This window comes from Eptesicus fuscus, chromosome 12 (genome assembly GCF_027574615.1).
Source record: "Eptesicus fuscus isolate TK198812 chromosome 12, DD_ASM_mEF_20220401, whole genome shotgun sequence".
NCBI lineage: Eukaryota > Metazoa > Chordata > Mammalia > Chiroptera > Vespertilionidae > Eptesicus > Eptesicus fuscus.
In genome coordinates this window covers 30,755,704-30,777,634 of record NC_072484.1, presented here as the reverse complement: position 1 = coordinate 30,777,634, position 21,931 = coordinate 30,755,704, and the positions used below count along the sequence as shown (strand labels likewise).

Below are 21,931 nucleotides of genomic sequence, written 5' to 3'. Positions count from 1 at the left end.
GGATTTGAGAGAAAAATCTAATTCATGATGGATATTATGTCATAGATATTGCTTTAAAGGTTCTTGAAGGTTTGAATGAGACCTCTGGAAATTGATTAGATTGCTTTAATTTAAGGTTCATTTGAAAGAGGATAGACATCTTTACCAAATGTCTTTAGAAAAATTGCAAAAATTTCTATAAGGAAAAAGCAAATCTTATTGTCTAGTTTTCTTTTTTAAAAAAATATACTTTTATTGATTTTGGAGAGGCAGGGAGAGGGAGAGAGAGATAGAAGCATCAATGATGAGAGAGAATCATTGATTGCCTGCCTCCTGCACACCTCCACAGGGGATCAAGCCCGCAACCCAGACATGTGCCCTTGACCTGAATCGAACCCAGGACCCTTCAGTCTACAGGCTGACGCTCTACCCACTGAGCCAAACCAACTAGGGCTGCATATTTTTTAAAAAGCATGGACGGTGACCTAAATTATCCCATGCTTCATCCCTCCAGGTCTTGTCCTTATAAAAGTCTCTGCATCTGAGCACAGGGTGAGTGGGGAATGGGAATGGAAATGGTGTTCTGATAGATGTTGGTCTGTGATGGCGTTTTTCGCAAAGGTAGGATTTTGAATTTCACACAGGTACAATTTTGAATTTTACCTTCAAGTTTGCATCTCCTGTACAGACAACTGCACCGCTTGCTTCATTAAATTACTTATTTGGATCGTTCCTCCATCCAATCATCGCTCCACCACAACTCTGCCAGGTTCTCAGACCCCAGAGCTGGAGTTCAGCTGGCATCTCTGCCAATACCCACAGGCGCGTCCACCACTTCCCAATAGAAGTTTTGAGCAAATCCGTTCTCAGCCTGTTAAAGACATTGTAGCTTTCAACATAAGTGGTCCACTGAACTCGAAATTTTATATTAAACTGTTTGAAACATCAACTTAGAATGGGCAGGGAGTAATCCTGCTTTTCAGGGAACAAAAGAAATTGCACAGGTTCAGAATTCAGAAAATACAAACGCTGAGGCAAGAGGACAGGAGTCAGGACCCAGCTATCATCCCGGGCGATGCTGATCCTGGTCATCATTCTGGGGGCTGGGCTCCACCCTCCTGCAGGAAACGCTGCTCCAGCAGCGGTTCCGCCACTTTTTCCACCGGACAGGCAACACCCACCCTTAGGCCGCAGTGCATTTCACGCGCCTCCCCAGTTCCTGGAGCTCAGCCCAAACCCAGCGCCCCAGGTGCAGCCTCCGAGTCAAAGCCCCTGGTTCACGCCCCGCGCATCGGCCCGGCCCACCCTCTCATTGTCCCCGGAGCCCAGGCCGCCCCGAGCCCCGCCTCCTTTGCCAGCCCCGCGCACGCGCAGTTACTTCCGGACCCGGAAGCGGCTTGTGCTGAGGGAAGGGAGCCCTGGTGTCTGAGACGTTAGGTCTTTCTCCTGTAAACCTCCGCTTCTCAGCCCACAGTCCTGCACGTGTGAAGCCCGAGGGCCGAGGAGACCTTAAAATCCCAAACCCGCCTCCCATCAGCGGTAAGTCTCGCGTCCCAGTGAGACCTCCTGACCCTGAGGGCTTCGCTGCGGGTTTGGGACTCCGCGTTACCTTTCGCTTAAACGGAGTCTGCCCTGCCGGTGGGGTTTCCTTCCCGGGGCCGCTGCACACCGCCCGCGCGTAGTCTTCCTGCCGAAAACCGTTCACTGGCCAGCCATCCCTCCCCAGGCCATTTAAATAAGTCTTGGGAGATGGAGTCAAACCCGCTTCCAGATACCCCCCTACTCCCCATTTAATAAGTAGGAGGCCGGATGCCGAGGGAGAGTACACTCTTCAGTGAGGTGGGATGTAGGACAGAAGAACACGGGGTGTCCCACCAAGCTGTCACCTCCCCCCATGCAGGCTTCGTGGAAGCCGTGACTGCGACGGGGTGGCCCTGAAAGGGGCGCAGTACGGATGTGAGTGGGAATCACGAGAAAGAGGTAATGAGAAGAAATAAAGTAGTGAGAGGGCAGAAAGGTCAGTGAGGGTGCCCCTAAGGAGACAGCAAAATTGAGCATGTGGAAGGTCCTTGCAAATCGACTGCAAGTATGAAAGAGGAACTGGGGAAAGTAGCAAATGGAGAAAGAAATAGAGACCCATGGAGGCAAGGGAGGAGCTCTAGAGACGTGAAGGGAGCCAAGGGGTGAGGAGTCCCTGGTTAGCGGAGGTGGGGCCCCGAAGGGCAAGGCGTTGAGATGGAGTCAGGAGAAAAGGTTGGATGAGGCCCGTGCAGGAGCTGAAAGGGAGGAAGGGGTGACAGCCCAGCAGGAACCAGCACGGAGAGCTCAGCCAGGCGGCGGTGCCCTGAGTCCGGCAGGAGAGGTGTAACCTGACAGACAGGGAACTGGAAGCAGAAGGGACACAGCGATGGGGGAGAAAGGAGACATGTATGGAGGTGGGGAACAAGCAGAAAGACTGGGGAGAAAGGGCTACTGACGGTGACTGCTCCAGTAACTTCACGGACAGGTGTAGGGAAGGAGTAGAATAAAGGGGAGCCAGGAGCGTGAGGGAACACAGGAAAGCACAGTGGAGAGGAACAAAGAGAGGGACCTAAACGGATCGAGAAACAGAAGTGGAGGAAGAAGGAAACCCAGTTCTGGGTGAGTGGAAAATTGATGGGATGTGGGTGATTAAGGTGTGGCTTGTGGCTTTATAACCTATTTTATTTAATATTTGTATTTCAGTTACACAGATGACAATGAGAATTGCACAAGTCCAGTTTATAAGGCTTGCTCATTTTATCCTCTCTAATAATAGACAAATATGCAAATTGACCATACCTCCGACACGCCCACAAAGCCACGTCCACCATCCAATCAGAGCGAGTATGCAAATTAACCCAAACCAAGATGGCTACAGCCACAGAGAGCAAGGTTTCCTAGGTAACAGTGGAAGCCAAGCTTTCCGCCTGCCCTAGCCAGGCCTAAGCCCCCACTCAAGCTACAAAGTTTCAATTATAGAAGGTAAACAAATTCAAACAAATGGCGGCAGAATGAAGCTTGAGAGAGCAGGCCAGGGTTGCTGCCGGCAACAGGGGAAGCAAAACTTTTCACACACCCTGGCCGGGCCCACCTGCTTAAGGCAACAAAGTTTCAATTATAACCCCAACACAAATGGCTGCCAGCCTCGGAGGGAGCCCCAGGCTTGCCTCTGCTCCAGGCTACAAAGTTTCAATTGTAGAAAGAAAATAAATTCCAGATACCAGGGCCTCTGCTTGGGTCGCCAGGGCGTGTGGCCAGCCTGCAAACCACCACAGGCCCCTCGCTCAGGCTGCCCCACACCCCAAGGGAAACCCCACCTGATCTGGGACGCCCTTCAGGGCAAACCAGCTGGCCCCCACCCCTGTACCAGGCCTCTATCCTATCTAATAAAAGAGTAATATGCAGATTGATCATCACTGCAACACACAATATAGCTGCCCCCATGTGGTCAAAGATCCTGCCCCCATGTGGACACAAGATGGCCACCACAAGATGGCCAGCAGGAGAGGGCAGTTGGGAGGCACCTGGCCTGCAAGGGAGGGCAGTTGAGAGGGACCAAGCCTACAAGGGAGGGCAGTTGGAGGTGATCAACCCTGTAGGAGAGGACAGTTAGGGGTGACCAGGCCGGCAGAGGAGGGAAGTTGGGGGCAAACAGGCTGGCAGCAGAGTGGTTAGGGGGTGATCAGGCTGGCAGGCAGAAGCGGTTAGGGGCAATCAGGAAGGCAGGCAGGCAAGCAGTTGGGAGCCAGCAGTCCTGGATTGTGAGAGGGATGTCCGACTGCCCATTTAGGCCCAGTGGGATCGGGCCTAAACGGGCAGTCGGACATCCCTCAAGGGGTCCCATATTGGAGAGGTTACAGGCTGGGCTGAGGGACAACCCCCCTCCGTGCACGAATTTCGTGCACCAGGCCTCTAGTAAATTATAAAATGATTATTTGCATCAGCAGATAACCTTCATTTGCAACCCTTATTCAGCCAGAGGGGAGAGAGTCTTGTCTCAGTCAGCCCTGGGTCTCTTCCCATTTCCTGGGATGGGATTAGCGAGGTGAATTCGGACAAGAATGACCAAGTCCATCGCCACATAAGCTTTTTCAAGGAATATTAAAAGTGTTGGTTTTTTATTTCTTTGAAATGGGTTTACTTTTTCCTTTCTACTGCTGTTACATTTATTTCACTGTTCTTTACAAAGTATATTGAAATAGTCCTAACTGGTTTGGCTCAGTGGATAGAGCATTGGCCTGTGGACTGAAGGGTCCCAGGTTGGATTCTGGTCAAGGGCATGTACCTCAGTTGTGGGCACATCCCCAGTAGGGGGTGTGCAGGAGGCAGCTGATCAATGTTTCTCTCTCTTCAATGTTTCTAACTCTCCATCCTTCTCCCTTCCTCTCTGTAAAAAATCAATAAAAAATATATTTTAAAAATAGCATATTGAAATTAATTTTTGTTGAATTTCCACTTTTTTGTAAATTTTCATTTACTTCTGAAATAAGCATTGACATCTCATAACCAGCTCTTACCATTCTTTTCTAAATATAGGGCAGCATAAATTAAAAAATAAAATTAACCCTGTAAGTTATTTTCAAAAATTTGAGTTGTTTTCCCTTCTAAATATATTGTATCTAGTTTAGATCATGTGTTGCTTTGCATTCTTTCTCTCCTTTAAAATATGTGGGAATACCCATTGGTATACTTAGTAAGGATGGCTATGTTCTTGAAAGAACCTAGTTTTAGTGAGTTAGTATAATATTCACAGTTTTTAAAATTCTATTTATATTATGTGTTAAATTAGTGAGCTGTAAGCTACACTGCTATTCCTCTAAATCCCTTTTCTCCATTCTCTGAAAATGTTGAAGGATGGACATGAAACTTGGTTCCAAGAGAGCTCAAAGTTTTCAGGGCCAAACCTACGTGCATCTTTTTATGTATTATAAATAATTCGTTGTGAATACCTGGAAAAGATGCAGGAAATGCTTGTGTCTCTTTAATAGACCTATGCACAGACAGTTCTATTAGGGTGGAAGGAGTATTATTAGCACCTTTTGGGCAGACAGATCAGGAAATTGAGGCAGTAGAATGAAAGGCTCAGATGCTGGAAGCAGAAAGCCATGAGTCAAGTCAAATCTTGGCTCTGTGACTCACAAGCTGTGTGAGTTTTGGCAAATTATTTATCTTGGGGTCAGCATCTGTGAAATGGGATAATAAAGGCTCCAGCTTTGCAATGAAGTGAGTGAATTTGTAGAAAAGCCCAGCACAAGACCTGTGTCACTGAGGTGCTATGTGTGCAAGTGATCACTACAAAGTGTTTCTTGTTAGAGCTCTCTGTGCTCATCAGGAACTCACTAGGACTTTCCTACCCCCGCCCCCTTCAACCCACCTGCCTCCTGCGCCCACACCTGTTCCCAGGTTCTTTCTTCCATCACAGGCGTCCCATGATGCTGCTGCCCTGGGCAGGAAGTCCCGGCACCCTTGCCTGGTGTTTGAGGCCTTAGTTTTCTGTAGTATTTTCAAAGCTTCACCCACACCCATCCCAATCTGGCTAAAGTTACTGGAACACCCTGAGCATTTTCACTCTTGTAGGGCTTTGCATAGGGTTCTCCTCCCCGTGATCCACGAGAACACACTCTCCTGGCTTATAGACTGTTGGGCCCAAATATCTCCCTGGTGGCCCTTCACACCCACAGTTCCCACTGAGCTCACTGTCTTTTCCCAATCTTCCTGTTTTCCCAGCTTCCCCTCTGTCCACTCAGTCACTGGACAAGACCCAGGGTCCTCTGTGCCAACAAGTGCCCCACCCCCATTCTCTATCCCTCTTTCTCCTGGTTTCAGACCCCTGAATTGACCCATTCTCTCCTTTCCATCTCCATGGTTTCAGCTGGTTCAGCTTCTGTCCTCTGTCCCTCAGCCTTCTTCAAGCCTCCTCTTTGGTCTCCAGTTTCTGTCATCCAATCTGTTCCCCTCTCATGGCCCTAAAAGGGTCTTCCTGTATCCAGAGCTGACCTACCCTCCCTTGCTTACAGCCCTCTCATCCCACCTGTTCCTTCAACAGTGTCCGGGATCCTCAGTTTAATGAAGAATGCACCAAGACAAGTTAGTGCCCATGAGCCAAAAAGGCAGCATTGGGTGCCTGGGGCCCCTCTACCTCTTCCTTCACCAGTGCAGGCATCAAGCAGGTACTAGCAGCAGGAGCAGAGGGGCCTGAGGGATTGTAAGGGCTGTGTTCCCCAGACCCTGTTGTTTTTTTGAGGGGGGAGGGAGAGGCCTCAGGGACCGTAATGTTGTCACAAGAATTAATGACTCTGCAGAAAGTGCTTAGAACTGAGCCTGGTCCTTAGGATGGTTGCGTTTTATTTTGTAACTAGTAGCCCATTTGCAGGAAGAATCCTGCAAGCGGCCGTTGCGGCCTTGTGCGCTGCCGCTGCCTTTGCGGCCGCCGCACCTGCACCCGCTCGCCACTGCCGCCCGCCCCGCTCCACCCCATTCCGCCTCGTCCTGTTCCGCCCCCGCTTTGCCCCGACCGGGCTTTCCCTCTGGCAGCCACCTTGCTTTCTGCTTTTCCTCCCTCTTCCTTCTAAGTTGTCTTCAGTCTTCATTCCTCCCTCCCTCAGCGTATGCAAATTAACCGCTATCTTTGTTGGCTAATTTGCATATTCACCCTGATTGCCTGGTGGGCGTGGCTTTGGCTGGTGGGTGTGGCTTGGGTGTAGCGAAGGTGCGGTCAATTTGCATATTACTATTTTATTAGGTAGGATTGGAAAAATGTGTTTCTATTGCTTTTCTATCAAATTGTTTATTCCTCTTCTTTCTCTAATATTCTGTGAGAGTTATATATATGACAAGAACCTTATCTGTCTAATTCATTGCCAGAACCTATTAGTTAGAGCTCATTAAATAATATTATAATAGTTTTAATAAATGAAACATTTCAATGAAAGGATAGATAATAAAACATGCAGTGTATGAAGCTAAGATGGCCCATTGGAGCCCACAAGATCAGGCTCCCTTTGCTCCTTCTCCACTCCATCTCCTGCTCTCTCCCACTCCATGGATCAGCTGCCGGCACCGGGGCCTCCTCACTGTTCCTTAAACACAGGCAGGTTTCTGCCTTAGGGCCTTCGTCATGGCTATTAGGTTGCTCCCAACTTTCTGTGAGTTTTCCACGCTGTTTTAACTTGTCTTCATTGGGCTTCTCTAGACTCAAGATATTTTTCTGTTTATTTATTTGTTTATATATTTATTGTCTGCCTCCTGATTAAGGTGTCTCTTGATTAAGGTTGCACATGTGCAAGGCCTTGGTCTTGTTCTGTTCTGTGTCTCCAATGCCAGGCACCAAGGAGATGGTTAATAAAACTTGTTGAGTAAATGCGTAGTAGTCATAAATGTACGTACTAGTGACAAAGCTAAAGATGAATGACATAATGATTGGAAATGTAGGGAGCAATTGAGAAACATATATCTAGAGTGAAAGTTAGAATTTTTAAATTTCCTCTCTCAGAACTTGGCAGATCTTTAGACAAATACAACAAGAACAGAAAGACTGAATAACACCATATACACACCCACTTGACTCTAATCCTACAAAAAAAAATATTCTTTTCCTAAGACCATGCTCAGTTACAAAGGTGATTTTATACTTAACCACAAAGAAAGCATCAAATAAATGAAAAGGATGAATCTTACAGGGCACAGACTTGCCCTCATATTGCATAAAATACTTTCATGTTGATATGTAGTGCTGGACCATCCAATATGGCAGCCAGTCTCCTCCTGGGGCTGTTGAGCTTGTGAACTGTGGCCGTCTCAGTTGAGATGTCTGTCAGTGGAAGATACATATTGATTCCTCAAAACACAGAGGGGGAAAGGATGTGAAATACCTTACATAAATTTCTTTAAATATTGACTGTTTGTTGAAATAGAACTATTTATAGTAAATATATATTCAGTTAAATAAAATATTGGGTTAATTCAAATTTGTGATTTAATGATTAGTTGTTTGAAAATTATAAAGTTATCAAAATTAAATCCAACCAGATCAGTATAGAGAACAGATTAATGGTTGCACTGGATTAGGGATGGGAGTTGTCAGGAGGGGTGTCAAGTTAAAGATCTGGTTTGTGGTCCCTGATTTAAACAAACCTACCTGTGTGATAAAATTTCATAGATATATACATATACACACACACACACCCATGTACATTTACCGTGTATGGGTTCAGTTGGATCTCTCAAAAATCATATGTTGAAATCTTATCCACTGCCTTGGGATATTATCCTATTTAAAGAAAGGTTCCTTAAAAAATAATCAATTTAAATTAAGGACATTAACAGTGGGCTCTCCTCCAATATTCCTGATGTCCTTATTAACAGGGGAAATCTGTTCATAGAGATATGCATAGAGGGAAAAGTTACTGATTTTTTATTCCCCAAAACAATGTTAATGAGAAATAATGACTTGGGCCTATTGACTTGCTTCACTGCAGTTAAAAGCATAAATTTACACATGAAGATTAGGGCTGCTTTAAGGTTTTATTATAGTCAATCTGCTATGTTTCAGGAATTTGTTTTCTATTTCTTTCATAATAATTAGGTTTGTTAAACTATAAAATTTAGAGTTTATTTTAATTTAATCATATTTTCTTCCTCAAATTTAAGAATATGACTACTAACCTTATAGATTTTGAACTTATATGTCATAGTAAGTCCTTTTTTAAAAAAATATATTATATTGATTTTTAACAGAGAGGAAGGGAGAGGGATAGAGAGCTAGAAACATCCATGAGAGAGAAACATCGACCAGCTGCCTCCTGCACACCCCCTATCGGGGATGTGCCCGAAACCAAGGTACATGCCCTTGACCAGAATCAAACCTGGGACCCTTCATTCTGCAGGCTGACGCTCTATCCACTGAGCCAAACCGGTTTCGGCTGTAAGTACTTTTAATGTATAAACCCAGTATAAATACAGGTTCAGAATTCTCACAATAGAGTCAAACCCATAGGAACAAAGATTAGAGGAAAGAATAGCATTGCCACAGGCAGAGGAGAGTGGAAATGGGAGTTGCTATTCAGGGATACAAATTTTGATTTATCAAAGATGAATAAGTTTCAGAGATCCACTGTACAATATTTTGCCCATTAACACTATTGTATTGTGCACTTAACATTTTATTAAGCCTGGCCAGTGTTGCTTAGTAGTTGAGTGTCGACCTATGAACCAGGAGATCGTGGTTCAATTCCCAGTCAGAGCACATGCCCAGGTTGGCAGCTCGATCCCCAGTGTCGGCCTACAGGAGGGAGCCTCTCTTATCACTGATGTTTCTGTCTCTTTCTCCCTGTCCCTTCCTCTCTGAAATCAATAAAAATATATTAAAAATTGAAATGGTAGATCTCATGTGAAGTGTTCTAACATTAACAAGAGCAACAATTAAAATGTGTTTGGGGGTACAGTTAGAGAAAGTGAACATAAATGTGATACAAACAATCTTATGTCTTGGCAGGCTTCTAGAGTATGCTCCTTTACTTCATTTGCAAAAATACAGCTGTGATGGAAACACTTTTCTGTCCCTGTCCCTTAGGGATTGAGGCTCCACTCATGTATGGACAGGGGATGAGGGAGATTGTCCTGTTATACGATGTGTCCCATGGGAGGGGTATGGGCAAAGAACTGGGGACTGAGTGGCATTTTGGAAGGATTTTGAGGGCAGGATTCTCACAGAACCCTGTTGCCACCAAGTTTTCTCTTCTCTCCTGTTGCATCTGCACAGTAGCTACAGGCCTGGCCAAACCCATTCCAGGACAACCCCATCTCTAGGGATCCACCCTGGGAGCCTGCCCGCTAGAAGTTCCTACCCCAACCCCTCACACTACCCACCGGGCTCAGGTGTGTTGGGTCTAGTATCTCTAGCGCACTGCTACCTAAAGCAGGTCACCTGCACCAGAGCACTAAGTAAAGATGCTATTTCGTGGTCCTCACTGCCCACCTACAGAATTATAACTTTTTAGAGTGGGACCTTGATCCTCAGCAGTTCTGTATGCCCGTTAAAGCTGCAGAAGAAATGCTTAGCTAGATGATCCCCTTAGACCACTTGACGAGTTGTAAGAAATAACAGTGCCTGTGCCTTCCCCCTCAGAGTTGAACAGCTGGTCTGGGTAGAACATCGTTGTCCTTTCAGTGTGGTGCTCCAGGTGATTCAAAAGTGAGGCCAGTGTTTAGCAGAAGGGCTCCCTACCCCAGGGCATTTGTGAGAGTTGACAATGGGCTTTGGTCCAGGGCCCTCTCTTGGGTTTGGGAGGAACAGAAGTGCAGCCCACTTTCCCATTGCTGGGTTGGAATTTGGGCATGTCTGTCGGAGGGGAGAGCAAGCGAAGACAGGAGAGAAAAACTTACAGTTTGGTCTTCATGTAGCAGCTCATTGTTTCTGAATCTCTCCTGTGACAAAGGACAAGGGAGTGTGACACTTTTCATCATTCCAAGTCCTTCTGCCTGTGAGTGTGGTGGAAGCACGGCATAGCCTCAAGATGCAGGTGTGATTGGTCCACATAAAGTCGCCTGAGAACACAGCCCAGAGCAGGAGGAGGAAGAGGACAGTATGGCTGCTTCTCAGGTAAACGCTCTGTCTTGGCTCAGTTCTGTGTCTGCTTTTCCTTCTAAAGTTCATGTATTTAGCCCTGACTGGTTTGGCTCAGTGGATAGAGCGTCGGCCTGCGGACTGAAAGGTCCCGGGTTCGATTCCGGTCAAGGGCATGTACCTTGGTTTTGGGCACATCCCCCCTAGTAGGCAGCTGATCAATGTTTCTCTCTCGTCGATGTTTCTGACTCTCTATCCCTCTCCCTTCCTCTCTGTAAAAAATCAATAAAATATATTTAAAAAATAATAAAGTTCATGTATTTAGATGGTGCAGACCTTTGCTTCTCTATTTCTGATGATCCTGCAACGCGAAGTTGTTTTCACCTGCTTACTTTTTTTCCTTGTGATGCTATAAGTTCCCTCTTTAAAATGTTACTGTCGCCCTGGCCGGTGTGGCTCAGTGGATAGAGCGTCGGCCTGCGGACTGAAGGGTCCCAGGTTCGATTCCGGTCGAGGGCATGTACCTTGGTTGCGGGCACATCCCCAGTAGGAGGTGTGCAGGAGGCAGCTGATCGATGCTTCTCTCTCATTGATGTTTCTAACTCTCTATACCTCTCCCTTCCTCTCTGTAAAAAAAAATCAATAAAATATATATAAAAAAAATAAAATGTTACTGTCATATGGGGTTTTTTGGGTTCCCCAAGATAGAAATCAAGAGGAACCTCCAGAGACATTTCTTGGGAGATTTTCTTAGGCTTATGCTCAATCATAAGGGAGACAACACAGAAGAAAGGAAGGTCCTCTGAGCTGACTCGGGCTGGCTCTGCTTCGCGGCTCTAACAAGCTTGGGACACAGAGGAGGGTGGTTTGAAAAAGGCCTGCTGGTGGAGATTTCCATTTCAGGGTGCAGTTACTTCCTTTACCAACTGGGTTGCCTGGTTGTTAGCGCCTGCGCTGTAGGGGAAAGATGGCAGTGTAGTTCACTAGAGCCACCCCAAGAAGTTCATGTAGCGGTCAAGCCTTCATCAACTGCTCACGTGCGTCAGCAGTTTCAACATCTGCAAGGAACCAGACCTTTAGTCAGCTACCTCTGTGTTTTTGTCCACAGCTTTCTGTCCATTGCGTCCATCCAGGTCCCCTATGGGACATAAAGAATAAATTGTGGCCGTTGTGTGGGAGGAAGATACTTTCTTCTACCTTCAAGTTTGTTTGTTGTTGTTGTTCACTGGAGATACTTGCTTTGCCCCAGACCTGTAAATTTTTATTGTATTTCACTGACTTGTCATAGACACACTCTTCTTTATCACTGCTTTATATTTTCAAAAATGTTTACAAGTATCATAGTAATGGATGTTCAAGTGTGTTAAATTTATAAAATATAGATCAGCACCAAATATAACTTTTATCAAATAAATAAAAGGCTAAGAAATAATAGCGCTGCCCTAACCCGTTTGGCTTAGTAGATAGAGCATTGGCCTGCAGACTGAAGGGTCCCGGGTTCAATTCTGGTTAAGGTCATGTACCTTGGTTGTGGGCACATCCCCAGTAGGGGTTGTGCAGGAGGCTGCTGATCGATGTTTCTCTCTTCGATGTTTCTAACTCTCTATCCCTCTCCGTTCCTCTCTGTAAAAAAATCAATAAAATATATATATAAAAAAAAAGAAATAATGGCGCTAATATTTTTTATCATGGTGTGTTTACCTCCCTTTTGTGTTTATAAAATACAAAGACAATCATTCACAAAGAGATTTGTGACATTGACATTAATGTTGATTTTTTTTCAGGGTAATTTTATTGACATGAACATTTTATTTTGTGTCGCATTTAATATGTACATGGTTTCCATTTTTATGTCTGCCTCTGTGCAGAAAATGTTAACATTATTTGCCCTCTTCTTTCTTCTTACCTTCTTGTTTCTATTCTTTACAGTTACAACAGCTGTGTATATTCATGAGGGTTGTGTCTGTCTACTGGTCTGATCTTTTTGACAAATTTGAGGAAAAGTTTGGAATAACACCCAGGCTCTACCATTTTATGGATATTTTACAAAATATTTTCATAGAAAAGGATGAATAGCCATGGCTCACTTGGTTGAGTGTTGACCTATCCACTGAGAAATCATTGGTTCAATTCCCCATTAGGGCACATGCCCAGGTTCAGTGCTCAGTCCTTGGTAGGGGGTGTGCAGGAGTCCGCTCATTGATGTTTCTATCCCATCAACATTTCTGTTTCTTTGTCCTTCCCCCTTTCTCTCTTTCTAAAAATCAATAAAAGCATTTGTTAAAAAATGAACAATGTTATTGTTCTTTGAATACTTTTGAGATTTATTAATTAATCCTACCTAATAATAGAGTAATATGCAAATTGACCGCACCTTCGCTACGCCGAAGCCACGCCCACCAGCCAATCAGGAGCAAATATGCAAATAACCCAACCAAGATGGCTGTAACAAAAGAAGCCAAGCTTTCCGTGCCTCCTGTTGCGGGCCTAAGCCTCCACTCAGGGCTACAAAGTTTCAATTATAGAAGGTGAATTAACTCCAACAGAAATTGCTGCTGGCCACGGAGTGAGCAGCAGGCTTGGCTTTGCTCCAGACTACAAAGTTTCAATTGTAGAAGGTAAATAAATTCCAGATACCAGGGCCTCCTCTTGGGTCGCCAGGGGGCGTGGCCGGCCTGCAAACCACCACAGGCCCCTTGCTCAGGCCGCCCCACGCCCCAAGGGAACCCCCACCCTTCAGGGCAAACCAGTCAGCCCCCACCCCTGTACCAGGCCTCTATCCTATCTAATAAAAGAGTAATATGCAGATTGACCATCACTGCAACACACAATATAGCTGCCCCCATGTGGTCAAAGATCCTGCCCCCATGTGGACACAAGATGGTCACCACAAGATGGCCAGCAGGGGAGGGCAGTTGAGAGGCACCAGGCCTTCAAGGGAGGGCAGTTGGAGGTGATCAACCCTGCAGGGGAGGGCAGTTAGGGGTGACCAGGCCGGCAGAGGAGGGAAGTTGGGGGCAAACAGGCTGGCTGGGGAGCAGTTAGGCATCAATCAGGCTGGCAGCGGAGTGGTTAGGGGGTGATCAGGATGGCAGGCAGAAGCGGTTAGGGGCAATCAGGAAGGCAGGCAGGCGAGCGGTTGGGATCCAGCAGTCCTGGATTGTGAGAGGGATGTCCAACTGCCCGTTTAGGCCTGATCCCGATCAGGCCTAAACGGGCAGTCGGACCTCCTCGAGGGGTCCCAGATTGGAGAGGGTGCAGGCTGGGCTGAGGGACACCCCCCCCTCCATGCATGAATTTCATGCACCGGGCCTCTAGTATATAAATAACTGTTAAAACAACTGTGGTTGATAGGCTTACTAATCTACCAGACCTGTAAATTCCATAAAATTGTTCAATCAAAATCTTGTATATGAATTTTTTTCCTGTGTTTTCTTCTTCTGTGGTATCCAAAGGTACGACACATGTACCAGCACATTGGCATCCATAGTTATAAGTGAGCTGGTTAAACATATAGAAATTCAGGCCCCACCCAGAACTCATTAAAATTTTAAAAGTGCTACACTGTGCTCACTCAGAATGACTTCTCCAGCTAAGAAATATGTACAGTTGATCCTCTGTGATTCAAATATAGCACTAAAAAATGGATATGTTTGTGTTGATGACTGTATTTTTAAAATTTATCTTTCAGAAAAGTAAAACTATTACAGTGGTTGTGTGGCTCATATGCCATCTTCCTTTCTAAACATTAGAGTATATTAATGTCAAAGTGATGCTGTTGGATAACTCAGGATACTGTCCTAAGTCTAAACTGGTTCTATTAACTTTTCATTTTGGATGACTTTATGACCTCTGCCCATTTTCAATTGAGTAATGCTTTTCTTTTAATTTCCTTTTAATTTCGAGGACAGTTGACCTTCAGTGATGTGGCCATAGAATTCTCTCAGGAGGAGTGGGCGTGCCTGGACCCAGCTCAGCGGAAACTGTACATGGACGTGATGTTGCAGAACTACAGGAACCTGGTATTCCTGGGTGAGGACCACTTCCTTCCAGAATTTCTCCTCCACCCACAGGGTTTGTTTTCTTCATTAGTACAGTGTCTTCTTGTAGCTTCTGCTTTTTATGATAGAGTTTCAGATCCATGTTATTAAGGAAAGCAATTGGGGTTTTGCTGGTGCAGAACAGAAAGGCTTCCTGATGTATTTGGAAGTGGAACTCAAGATTTGAAAACTTTAAATGTTGTCTCCAGTATTGTTAAAGGTTCTGTCAGAAAATAATATTTTGGAAAATAATTTTTAAGAATATTCTGATATTCTACAATGTCCTATCTTCTTACTTGAGCACAGGGCTGGATTGGAAATTGGAGATTCTCCATTGAACCCATATTCCTTTGTCTTTTTTTTTTAAATAATTTTTTTGGTTGTTGTTTTTAATATATTTTTATTTGATTTCAGAGAGGAAGGGAGAGAGAGAGAGAGAGGTAGAAATATCAATGATGAGAAAGAATCATTGATTGGCTGCCTCCTGCACATTCCTTATTGGGGATCGAGCCTGCATCCCAGGCATGTGCCCTTGACTGGAATCAAACCAGGGACCCTTCAGTCTCCAGGCTGACACTCTACCCAATGAGCCAAACTGGCTATGGACCATGTTCCTTTTTCAAATAAACAGGTGTGTCTAAGCCAGACCTACTCACCTTTTTGGAGCACATGAAGGAGCCCTGGGAGTTGAAGAGAAAAAAGACAATACCCATCCAGCCAGGTAAGTGGGAATCAAGGAAGCAGATGATCCAGGTGAAAGGCCGAAGATCAGATATTATATAATGGTTTGGAAACATCTGCTTCAATGGAACTGATCTTTGAGAGGGTCACATTTATTTCTGTTTCTGTCTTCGAGGGACAGATCCTCTCCAACACTTACTCTCCAACATCATCTAAGGATTCTCTTTCTGCTTCCATCACATTTGCAGTGAGAGCCAAAGTCCTCCTGTAACAGTGTAAGGGTGGCATGACCTGGCTACTCTTGCATTTCTTGGTGAACCTGGGGAAGTCTGTGCACGTTGCTGAGGAATTTTAAGTTAAACTAATTTTAAAGTTCTGTTTTCTGCCTCATTCAAGTACTTTGGGAGGAAAGTGGTTAAGATACTGGAATTAGGTTCCCACATCCCATGAACACTGTGCGTCAGTGTCCAAGTTGTCTTATTCTTCCTTTTGCTTAATCAAGTCTTTTGCTGATGTTTCTATTGTATATTTCAATTCAGGTACTAACTATATTCTTCAATTCCCAATATCTGTTTGGTTCTTTCTTATACTTTCTGTCTGTTTGCATTTTTATTATTGTCATGCCTAATTTTGATGGCAATAATTAGTTTTTTATGTTTTTTTCCAATTGAGCCCTTTTAAGGTTTTTTTTTCCATATCTTTGTCAGGTAACTAACATATATTCATTAACTTAGGGCCAACTTATGGAGATTTATTTTGTTCCTCTGGTTGGATTGTTTTTCTGTTTCTTCATAAGCCTTGTGATCTTTTGTTGCTATCCCATTCTTTATAAACTTGCTTTGTACAGGAGAAAAAAAATAACTATCAGCTGTGGTAGTTTTCTAATGACCCGTCGTCACACCTATTCTGGAAAGTGTAATTGGTGTGTGTGTGTGTGTGTGTGTGTGTGTGTGTGTGTGTGTGTGTGTGTTTAACTCATTTAAACATTTTTTCAATTGTAGTTGCCAATATAATATCATATTATATTAGTTTCAGGTGTACACCCCAATAATTAGACATTACATAGTTTCCGTGCTGGGGCCACTTAGCCAGAGTTATGGGGGGATACACTGGGGCGAGATCCTGCTTGTTTGAGAAATTGTTGTAAAGACTGAAGCATAAGCCAGTTTAGGTTGTTTGTATTGAAAAGCCACTGGAAACAACTTCGGTGGTCCCGCATGTTGATGGGGTGTGGTGTCAGGAAATATTCAGGGTGTGGTGAAAAGTGTGAGCCAAGTTGATGGAGACTCAGCTGTGGCTCCTATTTGCTATGTGGGTGAAAGGCTCAGAAAAGGAACAATGGCTTCTACCAAGACTTATGCCTGGGAGGAAGCTCCTTCTCCAGCTCTCATCCTTCAGGTCCAACCTTTATGTCTCTGGTGCCATTCGAGCTTCTGCCACAGCACTGGAGCTCACAGGGCATGAATCTGAATAAGTCAGAGCATGAGCCCTTTAAGAGGAACTGCCTAGGACTCCATCAGCTCTCTGTCTCACTCAACCACAATCCTTGCTAGTTTTTACAGCCAGAGTAATGGGAATATCTCTTCATGGCATTGGAACCCTGGGCTGGTGGGTCTTCTGTGGGACAGGGACCCTTTACTCCTCAGATGTGCCCTCTGCAGCCGATATATCACTGGTGATTTTTATCCACCACGTGGGCCCAGTCCATTATGTGACATTGCACCTCCTCTTAGTCTGGATAAGCCTTCTTTATGTCCTTAGTTTTACAATTTCATTCAGTTAGGTTTCAGTCAGTTCTGAAAGATGCTTTTCCTATAGTTTAGTTTTTTTTTAATACGGTTGTGGGAGATTGCCAGTGCCACAATTACCCACACGTCTGTCTTGACCAGAAGCCTGCATGTGTGAGTTTTGTGTAACTTCCCAGTTTAAAACATACTTTGCTTTTATTTAGAGCCCATGATATTTTCCCATTCCTGTGTCAGAAAGGGTGAGCAAGTATTGTGGGCAAATGTAGGTAACTTGTTTCCCTCTTTGATATGACTTTTTTATTTTGTGCTTTCTGGTTGATATTGTGGTCTTTGAACTGGCTTCTGAAGTACTTTAGAAGATAATTGGGTCAGTAATTGTTGGTAAGTTAACATCGCCATGGAGGAAGGAAGTTTTTGTGCTTCCTATTCTTCTATCTCACTGGAGTCTTCTTACAGGTATTAATTCTGTACATTAAAATTTAAAGAATATTTACCTGAGTGTATTTTATAATTAATTTGTTATATTTCAGCTATATCTTCTCAAGTCACCCAGGGTTTGTTGCCAAAGTCAAGTGTAGAAGTGTCATTCCAGAAAATGTTACAGGTAAGATATAGCAGATGTGGCATTGAGAATTTACACTGGATGAAGATTTTGTAATGTGCAGGGGATTATTAAGAGAAACAATCTTGTTAGTCATGATGGATATGGCCAAAGTGGGGCAATTACCCTCTACTTGACATCAGTTACATTGGCAAAATAATGTGTTTCTGAACAACAAAAAAAAACTAAAGAAAAAAATTTTAAAGTACATATTCTCTGCTCTGGCTGCTGTGGCTCAGTTGGTTGAAGTGTCACCCTGAAATGTTGTGGGTTCGATGCTGGTTGGGGCACATGTAGATTTAGGGTCCAATCTCTGGTTCGGGTGTAGGCAGGAGGCAATTGACCGATCTTTCCCTCTCACATCAATTTCTCTTTATCTCTCTCTCTCCCTCCCCCCTTTTCTTTCTCTCTAAAAATCAATAAACATTTTCTCATGTGATAATTAAAATAAATAAATGAATACATATTCTCTGAAGTAAAATTTGTAATATCAGAGAAGTCACCTAGTCCATTGTGCAAATAAATTTTGAATGATTTAATTTAGCATTTGATTAAACAGTCAAATATTTCTAAAAATGAGATATTTTAAAAATGAAGATACAAGTTATAAATGAATCTGTAAACCCCTTAACCAATTTGATATTATTGTTTGATGGAAAAATATTTCTTTTTCCAGAGTCTATAATTTTCATAAATGTGACAGGGTATATATACAATCGTCATGGTATCAGAATAGGTAATTGGGAACAATTGTACATGTGCAGTGATATTAGAGCCCTCATTAAAAGTTTTTCTCTCTTAAATTATTATCAGAGTACATATAATGAAGAGAGAAGTGACCAATGCAATGAATCTCGGAAAAACTTTAACCAAGGGTCAAATTCTAATAACCATCAAAGAGCTCAGCTTCCACAGAACAAGTATAAATGTCCTAAAGTCTTTGAAAAAAACTCAAATATTTTTATACCTCAGAGTATTCATACTGTAGAGAAGACAGAAAGTTTCAGTGAATGTGTCAAGTCTTTCAACCAATCATCAAATCTTACTGAACATAAAAATACTCATATTGAGGAGGAGTCTTTTCCGTGTAATCACTATGTGAAAGTGTTTAGTCAATCCTCTAAGTTAAATATACATAAGGAAATCCATACTGCAGAGAAGCCTTACAAATGCAAAGAATGTGATAAAGCCTTTAGGTGGCAGGCAAATGTTATTTTACATCAGAGAATTCATACTGGAGAGAAGCCTTATAAATGTAGAGAATGTGGCAAAGCTTTTATCCAGAGCTCACATCTTACTCGGCATCAGATCATTCATTCTGGAGAGAAGCCTTATAAATGCAGAGAATGTGGCAAAACTTTTATCCAGAGCTCACATCTTACTCGACATCAGATAATTCATTCTGGAGAGAAGCCTTATAAATGTACTGAATGTGGCAAAGCTTTTAGCCACTGTTCAAACCTTAGCCATCATCAGAGAATTCATACTGGACTAAAGCCTTATAAATGTAGAGAATGTGGTAAAACCTTTATCCGGAGCTCAAATCTTACTCAACATCAGAGGATTCATTCTGGAGAGAAGCCTTATACATGTAGAGAATGTGGCAAAGCCTTTACCCAGGGCTCACAACTTGCTAAACATCAGAAAATTCATTCTGGAGAGAAGCCATATAAATGTGGAGAATGTGGCAAAGCCTTTACCAGGGGCTCACATCTTACTCAACATCAGAATATTCATTCTGGAGAGAAGCCATATAAATGTGGAGAATGTGGCAAAGCCTTTAGCTGGTATTCAGCCTTTTCCAAACATCAGAGAATTCATACTGGAGAGAAGCCTTATGAATGTGGAGAATGTGGCAAAACCTTTATCCGGAGCTCAAATCTTATTCAACATCAAAGGATTCATTCTGGAGAGAAGCCTTATACATGTAGAGAATGTGGCAAAGCCTTTATCGAGGGCTCACAACTTGCTAAACATCAGAAAATTCATTGTGGAGAGAAGCCCTATAAATGTAGAGAATGTGGCAAAGCCTTTACCCGGGGCTCACATCTTACTCAACATCAGAATATTCATTCTGGAGAGAAACCTTATAAATGTACAGAATGTGGCAAAGTCTTTAGCTGGTATTCAGCCTTTTCCAAACATCAGAGAATTCACACAGGACAGAAACCCTTATAAATATGAAGATGTCACAATGCCTTCACATCATGTTCAAACCTTTATAGCATCAGAGGACTCAACTAGAGAGAAGCCTTACAAACACAGAATGTGGCAAAGCCTTTATCCACCGCTCAAATCTTACCAAATATGTGAGAATGAATACCTGAGAGAAGCTTTACAAATGTGAAGAGTGTGACAAAGCCTTTAACCTTGCTATAGCTGTACTCAATATTGAGAAATTCATAGTGAATAGAAGCAATCTATATAATAAAAGCCTAAGCGACCTTTATGGCAGAACAACCAGAATGACTGGCTGCTATGATGCTCACTGACCACCAGGGGGCAGGCACTCAATACAGGAATTGCCCCCTGGTGGTCAGTGCACTCCCACAGGGGGTGCACTGCTCAGCCAGAAGCCGGGATCATGGCTAGTGAGCGCAGTGGCTTTGGTGGGAGACTCTCCTGCCTCCACGGCAGTGCTAAGGAGCAGTGAGCCAAGCAGTAAAGAGCAGCAAGTAGGCAGGCGGTAAGCAGTGAGGGGGTCCCAGACTGTGAGAGGGATGTCCGGCTGCTGGCTTAGGCCTGTTCCCCGCGGGGAGCGGGCCTAAGCCAGCAGGTAGACATCCCCTGAGGGGTCCCAGACTGCAAGAGGGCACTGGCCGGGCTTTAGGACCCTCACCCCCACTCCAGTGCACAAATTCTGTGCACTGGGCCTCTAGTATAAATATAAAGAATATGGAAAAACTTCCAACCATTGCCCAAACCTCACTAAATGTCATACCAGAGAGAAGCCTTACAATGCAGAGAATTTGATAACACCTTTACCCAGTGTTGAAACCTTAATATCACATAGTTTATGCTTTACTGAAAGAATACAAATATAAACAATGTGGCAAAACCTTTGACCATTGCTCAAGCCTCAATGTACTTTAGGGCCGCGGTCGCCAACCTTTCAGACCTCGTGGACCACCAGTGGTCCGTGGACCACCAGTTGGCGACCACCGCTTTAGAGAATTTATAGTGGAGAGAAGCCATGCAAATATAAAAAGTTCAGCAAAGATTGTTTTCAGTATTTACTGGTACATCTTAACTGCCACATGAGTATTCTTACTGGAGAAAAACTTAAAAATGTTAAAGAATGCGCAAACCCTGTATCTGGACCTACAATCTTTCTGCATATCAGAGAATGCATACTCATGAGAAATTCTACTTTTTAAAAATATATATATTTTTATTCATTTTTTACAGAGAGGAAGGGAGAGGGATAGAGAGTCAGGAACATTGATGAGAGAGAAACATCAACCAGCTGTCTCCTGCACACCCCCTACTGGGGATGTGCCCGCAACCAAGGCACATGCCCTTGACTGGAACCAAACCTGGGACCCTTGAGTCTGCAGGCTGACACGCTATCCACTGAGCCAAATTGTTTAGGATGAGAATTTCTACCTTTGTAATAAATGATAAAAAATCTTTCCTCAAAATACGTATTTCAGAAAACCCCACAGAATTTGTGCTTGAAAGTGACTTTAATAAAATTAAATGTGTAATATCAGAGAATTCACAGTAGAAAGTAGTAAGTCAGTAACACTTCAAATATGACTTTAAATCAGAATACTTATTTTAGAGAATCTATTAAAGAAAGTTACATGATTTTTTTAGTATAAATAAAAATACCAAGGGGATGAATATTAGGACAAATGTAATTGTCTCCACTGAGTCCTTTTGTATTACAACAGTTATTTGTGGCATTTTGAAACAAAAGTATTATTGTGATTTATAGTCAATTCATTTCATGATTCTTTGAATGCTTATAATGTATATTTCAACCCAAAGCAATACAGTGTGTTTGCAATACTTTATTTAGACTATGTGTGGACTTAATATGTTCATTAATAAAGATGAAGTAGTTGAAATATGTTAAAATATGCAATTTGTAATTCAGTGGAGTGTCATCATTTACTCACAGGCCTTAAACCTTAAATAATGTGTAAAGAGTTTACCCATAATTTATCTTTTTATTCATTGTACCTGCTGGGACATTATGATGGTTACAAAAAATATCTAGTGGGAGTATTGTTGTGGGTTTATGTAAAAGTCTGTGGTGTTTCAGCATTATCATTTATTTTTTGTAGTTAAG

General features: G+C 43.4%; 1 protein-coding gene across 1 annotated transcript; it reads left to right on the top strand.

Annotated features, from left to right (window-relative positions):
• The first annotated feature begins 1,391 nt into the window (after positions 1–1,391).
• LOC129150989 (zinc finger protein 420-like) lies at positions 1,392–20,044 on the top strand. Its single transcript, XM_054724427.1, has 6 exons — positions 1,392–1,518; positions 10,437–10,600; positions 14,476–14,596; positions 15,236–15,325; positions 18,536–19,807; positions 19,888–20,044. Exons 2-6 carry the CDS (start codon positions 10,586–10,588, stop codon positions 19,959–19,961), a joined length of 1,572 nt encoding a protein of 523 aa, XP_054580402.1. The 5' UTR covers positions 1,392–1,518; positions 10,437–10,585; the 3' UTR covers positions 19,962–20,044.
• Positions 20,045–21,931: the final 1,887 nt, after the last annotated feature.